We start from the raw sequence: 8,050 nt of genomic DNA, 5'->3' as shown, positions 1-8,050 counted from the left end.
GTAATCTGCACTCTATTTTCATTTCCTTAGAGTATGTTGGTTTTGTGCTAGAACTTAGAATTAATATATTTTTTATATATTATATAATATTGATATTTAATTGTAAAAAACGTAATATAATACATTTTTTGCACAAAAATACGTCGTATTATTTACACATTTACCTAATTGCACAACGCTGTCACGAGAATACGTTTGTAACAATAACTACAAGGTTTAGACGAGACTAAAAACTAAAAATAAAAATACTATTGATATTGCGCCAAGTCGCTTGCACAAACATGGATCAGTTATCTAATTGTACACAATCTGGTGATACATGTGTCCCAAAGCTAATTATTTTTTCGTTATGTGTTTTAATAATGCTACGGGTTACTGTATAGATAGCAATATGAACTTTATTATTACGAGTGCTCTATGAAACGTTTGTATACCTAACTAAATACTATTAATTTTTAAATCAAAACATTCCGATTGTCTCAAATAGTTAGCTACAGTCACGTAAAAGGAGCGCTGATTTAATTCATTGGCTATGTGCGTTGTAAGAAATTAGATAGCACGTGTCTCACTAATTATTTTTTCGAAATGTGTTTTAATAATGCTACGGGATACTGCATTGATAGCAATATGAACTTTATTATTACGAGTGCTTTATGAAACATGTGTATACCTAAGTACCTAAATTCAATTAATTTGTAAATCAAATCATTGCAATCGTCTCAAATAGTTGGCTGCCGTCACGTAAAAGGATTATTATATTGGCTATGTGCATTATAAGAAATCAAATATCACGTGTCTCAAACGGTGAAGGGAAAATATCGTAAGGAAACCTGCATATTTGAGAATTTTCGTAATTATGTTTGTGTGTGAAGTTTGCCAATCTGACTAACTAACCCCTCTCTTTCTGAGACGAGCCCCGTGTACAACAGTGAGCCGCATATGGGTTGGTATTAATGATTAATCTTCAATTTATCAGTTTATATGTAATATTTACCATCGGGTCAACTTTTTGTTCCGTCATTTGATAATATAATGAAAACATAACATTAAATTATATTTTAAGTAATAATATAATGTATGACTTGGTAGAAAATTCATTTAATTGAATTTCATTTATTGAGTTGAGTTAGTAAATATTTATCATTGTAACACTTAGAAACCCAACCCGCACTAGAGAAACGTGATGGGTCTAAGCTCCATATTCCCCTCCTGTAATGAGGGAGGTGCGCTATTACAATAGGCTGATAATAATGGTGATAATCTCTACTGATCAAACTCAAACTAAACAAGTGCTCCTTTTCCGTGACACCTATAACAGTAGCATCAATCAGCTGCTTTACAATAACAATGTGCGACATACGTTTCAGATACAACGTCGTTGTTGTACTAAACTGAACCAATTATTTTCAAACTCAGCGATATCGAGTCACATTCCTGTTCAACAATCACACGACGCCCAATGATTAATCTGTTTTCTATTATATCAATTGAGGCAAGTGCGCATGCGAGGAGTTGCATTATTAGAACAACTATAACTGGGAACGGACAGTTTCATTAGCGGAAAACAACGCGACCGTTGTGCTTACAAAAACCATGTCCCGTGGAAACTAAACTTGTATCGAGAAGTTAACAACCCGAGTGAATATGTCTCGCCAGTCCTCTTTTTCTGGTACGTTGAACTAATTATTTTCTATGACGCATGTTTAATTTAGTGCCCTTATTTAATGATGTTTATAATACTACAAAATAAAAGCTCCATAATTAGATTTAAAATTTTCGATCGCACCTCAAAAATAATGAAAATTTTATGAAAAGTATCGTGAAAAAAAAATCATTATAATCAAAATATATCAAAATATAATATTTGTCATTAGTTGTAGAATCAGAGACCCAATTACATATAATATATTACTTAACAATCGGAAGTCGAAGGTAACGAATAAATAAAAAAATAATAGCAACTTTAAAATGAAGCAAAAAATGAAAAAAAATTATTTAGTTACTAACCAACTTTAATTGTGTGATTAAAAAGTGACAGGGCATATAGTTAAAATGCATCTCATGACATTCTTGTTAGCCCAAAAACGTAAATGATATAATGTATAGCATAGAATCCATTATATCATTTACGTTATTGTGTTTGTTTGTAGTTTAATTAATGTATTTAAGCCTATATCTATACAATTCGGAATCTAACCAATTCTAATAACTAGGTTACTGTTACAAAAAGATTTTTTTAATTCAATAATATGTAAGAATACGTTGATATGTTGCGTATGGGAGAAAATTTTTTTAGTCTTTTTATTTTTTTTGTCCGTAAGAACTACCCTAGTATTTCAAGAAGTATTCTAAAAAAAGAGTTAGCGAAATCGGTTAAGCCGTTCTCGAGATTTGCACTTAGGAAGATTCAAGATTTATTTTTATTTAAATAGATAACTGCAATCAGCTTACCCATATTTTTTTTAAATTACAGATAAAAAAGTGGAAAATCAAAATAATAGCAAAAATGTATTGAACTTTGATACGAGTATAAGCATCTCCAAAACGTGAGTAAGTATAACATTTTTAAATTCATGTAGGTACAGTATTATTTTTTCATTCTAATATTGATTTAGAATGATATTGTATTTCTCCTTACAGAGGCAAATATAGCAATGTTATAAGAAGATTTCGCTCGACATTACCAACCCTATCAGAACTGAAACAATATGTAGCAGTTATCCTCTGTGGTAATTATGAAATGAATACTATATTACATTACTACCATTTTTATAAATATAATTGAAGTGTATGTATGTGATTTCAAAACCGTTTTCTCAAGTACTTATAGTAGTTTACACGATACAAAAAAACATAAACCAACTTTTTTATCATTTTATACCGTAAAAATCTAGAGCTCTCGCAAGATTTGTGTGTGTAAATATGTTTGTTCCTCGTTTGTCGTTCTTTTTTCCGCTGCGGCTACTGAAGCGATATGGAAATAGATTTTACTTTGGATTAACACATAGGCTACTTTTTATCCCGGAAAATTCCATGGATCCCGCGGGATTTGTGAAAAACTGAATTCCACGCGGACGACGTCGCGGGTGTCCGCTAGTACCTATGTAAAAGTCTTTCTGAACTTGTATGTAAAATTATTATCAAAGTAGGTAGGTAATAATATCATCTTAATCGAAGGATGTATGATCTTTGTTAATGGACTAACAAAGAAGCATTCATCTTTATTGATATTTCAATGAATAACTAAATGAAATCACTACTGGATAAACGAGTTCTGTTTGTCATTTGCATTTTAAATTTTACGAGTGGGTTTATTAAGGGGACTGCAATAGATTAATTGCAAAAATATCTTAACTTTGAAAGAAATTGTAGGTTAATTTTGTCAACCAAATATTTTAAAATAAATACTTAGTATAAAATATGTGTTTATAAAAAATTACGTACAATTTTATATTTCAATAAATTCAATACATACTTAAAAATAAAGACATATGATGGAGTGATTTTTATCATGTTTTGAAATCTCGTATGTCTCCAAAACAAATCTTGCCGAAAAATCCTTTCGACGTGAAACTTATATAGGTTGCAAATTTTGCAACCAATTTATCTGTTTAGTTTATGAATAGGTTCATTAACTTACAAGATATTAAATTTAAACTTCTACAGAAATTCACGATCAACAAGAATTTTTCAAATCGGACAAGTAGTTCCTGAGATTAGCGCATACAAGCAAACAACAAACGAACAAACTCTTCAGCTTTATAATATTATTATAGATAGGTTCTTGACATTAAGCAGCCTTACATAGTCGTTAGGTATTTTTATCGATCCACGTGTTTTCTTGTTAAAATAAAATAGACTTAGACCAAATCCCGCGGGAATCATGTAGTTTTTCGGGATATAGAATAGTCTACATTTTGCTCCATTGCCTCCTTTGTCTTACAGCGAAAATGCCATTAAAATCGGTTCAGCTGTTCTAGAGATTAGCTCAGACAAACAAAAAGACAGACAGACGAAGCTTGATTATGTTTTATTATCGCCAAAAACACTTGAAAAAACACAATTATTATGAAATTTACACAGACAGACAATTAAAATTTTATATATATGTGTTATTATTATTAATAATAATAAAACAATGTAGTTCATTCACCAAGAATACGGACAGGCTCGTCAAAGCTATAACAGCCCTCTTTTAAAAAAATACACAGGGTTTTAAAAATACACTCAATACTTAATGCTCCAGTAGTCTTGGCACTTAATAAGTTAATGGATAGTGCTCTCGTAAATGGATACTTTGTCATATTGAACGCTAAATATATTACGTATCGTAAACATTTATACTTCTTTCAGGTTTGTTTCTTTGGGGCACATCGTGGTTCCTCCTCAAAGATCTAGTCCTGCCTGGAGGATGTTTGTTCAACTTTACTGTGATGATAGTAATGGGATACGCCTTCGGTCACACTTTGGAAAGATACACAACAATAAGCCCTGTTGTCGGGATGACTTTAATGGGAGCTCTATGTAGAACCCTCGTCCCGGTAAACTTCCTGGAAAATCCAACTGCAGACGCGATAGATTTTCATCTTAGGTGCGAGCTTTAAGAGCATCACTTAGCTAGTTGTTAGAAAACATTGATCCGACTTGTAAAGTTCAATTTATAAAGTTCAACACTCATGCTACTAAGAAGTACATTAACAAGCATTTGTTAGTCGATTGGCGCAGTGGATAGTGACCCACTCTATTGAATACAATGCTGTTGGGTTTGATTTTCTACAACAGAAAACTATGAACAGTGTGATCAGTACGAATGTTTCCATTGTATGGGTGTTTTATATACATTTTTTATTATTTTATTTATAATATAAATAATAATTAGTTGCTTATCGTATCGTTAGCGTATTACGCTTAATTTGGGCTAGATTACGATATATCTTAATACATATACATGTATTTATTTCTTTAGTGTACCTCATCATTTTCATACAGCTATTCAACAATAAATTGAATATACCTACTTAATCTCTACACTGTTGAAGAGCAAGGAAAATTCTCGTATAATGCTCTTTATGTATAACCGATACGTTTAATGCTTCCAATAATAACAACGTACAAAATACGATATAAGATATAAGGCACTGCTTTTTTTAGTAATACTGATACAGATACTGATATATTGATACAGAGGCTTAAAAAGTGTGCTATAGTGATCTGCCTTGTTATCCCCATGGCTAGCCTACAAAGCCTCGGATCACGAACTTTTCGGTTCAAGTTCTAGGTCTAAGTAGGTAATGAAATTTTAAGCTTTTTCAAAAAAAAAAAAAATTAAAAAAAAAACCCCGTTGTGGGTGCGTTCTAAAAGGCTGATAATTATGATAAGGTGAATAACCTTGTCACTAATAATGTGATAGAATAGCTATTTTGTTTATTAGTTAAAGAAGCTGAAAAATAATAATCAATATTTTTATTACTCGTACACCTTTTTTTATATGTATAATGGAGGTATAATGTATATCTTCATGTTATAAAAAGTAATAGATATATGTAGGGCAACCTTAGACAAAAATGTTGTGTCTCACCTGAATTCTAAAATAAAGAAACAATTTTCAGACGAATCTATCCAGTTATAATTCTGACAAAGGGCCCACTCACGTGGAATTGGGAATATATAAAAAGCAATTCCGTGAAAGTTTTCTCATTGGCGACCCTTCCCTGGATCGTCGAGTGTTTGTCGACGGCCTTCTTCACTCATGTGCTTCTCGGATTCCCTTGGTACTGGGGTTAGTACGAGTCATTAATAAGTAACATACACCCGGTAACAGCCTATTTGGAGATATAGTGGGAAATAAATCAAGATTATTAGGTAGATATACTATGTTAATAAGTAAGATTGTTTTTACCTGGCAAATGTTTCCATTGTGCTTGTATAGTATTTACGAAGGGAAAGATTCGTTGCTGTAGACATAGAAGAAAATAGACGAATCGATAGCATGCGTGGATTCTGTAAGGAAACGGGACAACAAAAAATTTTAATAGACAGTGTGATCTAAATGAATCAAATAAAATCAAAAATCATTTATTTCAAGTAGGCTCAGTTTACAAGCACTTTTGACACGTCAGTTGACTATTTGTAAAGATTCTACCACCGGTTCGGAAGGCAGGTTCTGCTGAGAAGATACCGGCAAGAAACTCAACAGTTGCTCTTTTAAAAAAGTCATACTTATAATTTACAATTGATAACAATTACTGTTTACATTTCTTATAGTTTTACTTCCTGTGTGAAGGTGGAAGCTGATCCAACGGCCTCCAAGCATCTTTATCATTAAGGAACTCATCAATGTTGTAGTACCCTCGACTAAGTAAATGTTTTTTAACACATTGCTTAAAGCTATGCATTGGCAGGTCCATCACAGTCTTGGGGATATTATTATAGAAGAGTACACCCAAACCTACAAAAGATTTTTTTACTCTTTGGAGACGATATGCAGAAATAACTAACTTATGCCCGTGTCTAGTAAGACGTGGGTTTAAATCTCCTGACTGTGTTTAATGACTGTGTTAACACGTTGGAAATTTGAAACCAGCTAAATATGTTAATGAAAAAATAGATCAGACACGGCAATATCGAATATCTTTAACTGACAATGGCACGCCAATCAGTTGTCTATTTATTTTTCTGTCTCAGACATCGCACTGCAAAGTGACTGAAAATTACGTATTTTCTGTTGAAATTCTATGAAAAGCAATTATATTCATTGATGTATAAGTTTTATACGTGCATACTATATTATTACCTTATTATTATATTTATTCCTCCTTAGCACCTGTTGAAATTAAATAGCAAATCAGAATATTTCTGTATTAGTTAAAACAATAAAGATGAGAAAAACTCAATATTTTCTGTAAAATCATTAAAACCCTATTTTTACAAGAAATATCTTCTAGCCAAGCGCGTTCCACCATAGGCTGCATCATCGATTACAGCCAAGCTCTCGCCTACATAATGTAAAAAAAGATATTAAGGTAATTAAATCCATTTTTAGGTCTTCATCTGGGCTCTATACTGGCTTCAGTTTCACCAGCTGTGGTCGTTCCTACTGCAAATGCGTTGAATGCTAAAGGATTAGGTTCAAAAAATCAAATAGCACTACTTGTTGGAAATGCTGGCGGATTAGACACAGCATTCACCGAAGGCATGTTTGGAGTCATCAACAGTGCAATATTCTACCCATCGGCTCCCATTTACAGGATAGTCAAGGTAAATAAATATGTATATTTTACAGTAGGTCTTGGTCTACGACTTGGTCGCTAACTTTGGGCCTTATTAGAAGGCTCAAAGTCACTCAGCGGGCGATGGAGCGAGCTATACTTGGAGTTTCTCTGCGTGATCTAATCAAAAATGAGGAGATCCGCAGACGAACCAAAGTCATTGACATAACTCAGCGAGTCGCGAAGCTGAAGTGGCAGTGGGCAGGTCACATAGTTCGACGAGCCGATTGGATGTTGGAGTCCCAAGGTGCTGGAATGGCGACCCCGCACCGGAAAGCGCAGTGTTGGTCGACCCCCCACTAGGTGGACAGAAGACATCAAGCGAGTTGGGAGCCCCTGGATGCTAGCGGCTCGAGACCGTTTTGTTTGGAAGTCCATGCAAGAGGCCTATGTCCAGCAATGGACGTCCATCGGCTGATAAATGATAACAGTAGGTATATAGGCTTAGGATTCACTACAAATATGCCTGATACCTGATGGAAAGCAATAATCAGGTCTAAAAAAGGACGCGTTGACTAGAAAGTGTCTAAGATATATACAACACCTATTATAAACACCTTCAAGACAAGAGTGAACTTGTCTTGCAGATGTTTAGATTGCAGGTTAGGAAACACAGACGCTAGAATATTCATTGTCACACTTAGTTTTAATACTCTTAAGTACCATCCAGCTTTTACGGGCGAGGTGGTAATTACTATGTTATCGGTAACCAGAAGAGCTTTAATACAATCTCGTGAAGTGTTAATTAAAATTTCCGTGGCCTGCAGGTCCGAGAGAATAT

At 33.5% G+C, this 8,050-nt stretch overlaps 1 protein-coding gene across 3 annotated transcripts in view; it reads left to right on the top strand.

The window, feature by feature from the left end:
• The first annotated feature begins 285 nt into the window (after positions 1-285).
• Positions 286-8,050, top strand: part of LOC112058534 (sodium/hydrogen exchanger 9B2-like) — a 28,341-nt gene continuing 20,576 nt past the window's right edge. For 2 of the 3 annotated variants that reach the window (XM_052891284.1, XM_024099423.2), the window contains exons 1-7: positions 286-424; positions 1,368-1,669; positions 2,474-2,546; positions 2,641-2,729; positions 4,354-4,591; positions 5,611-5,780; positions 7,044-7,258. In XM_052891284.1, the coding sequence (XP_052747244.1) occupies positions 1,645-1,669; positions 2,474-2,546; positions 2,641-2,729; positions 4,354-4,591; positions 5,611-5,780; positions 7,044-7,258 (810 nt within the window). In that variant the 5' untranslated portion in view covers positions 286-424; positions 1,368-1,644. Of the gene's footprint in view, positions 425-1,367; positions 1,670-2,473; positions 2,551-2,640; positions 2,730-4,353; positions 4,592-5,610; positions 5,781-7,043; positions 7,259-8,050 lie in introns of all 3 variants that reach the window. The other variant, XM_052891285.1, reaches the window with a different exon arrangement.

Source organism: Bicyclus anynana, chromosome 3, assembly GCF_947172395.1.
Source record: "Bicyclus anynana chromosome 3, ilBicAnyn1.1, whole genome shotgun sequence".
In the NCBI taxonomy this organism is placed as follows: domain Eukaryota; kingdom Metazoa; phylum Arthropoda; class Insecta; order Lepidoptera; family Nymphalidae; genus Bicyclus; species Bicyclus anynana.
Note: the sequence above shows the minus strand (reverse complement) of the source record. Positions and strands in the feature narration are given on the sequence as shown.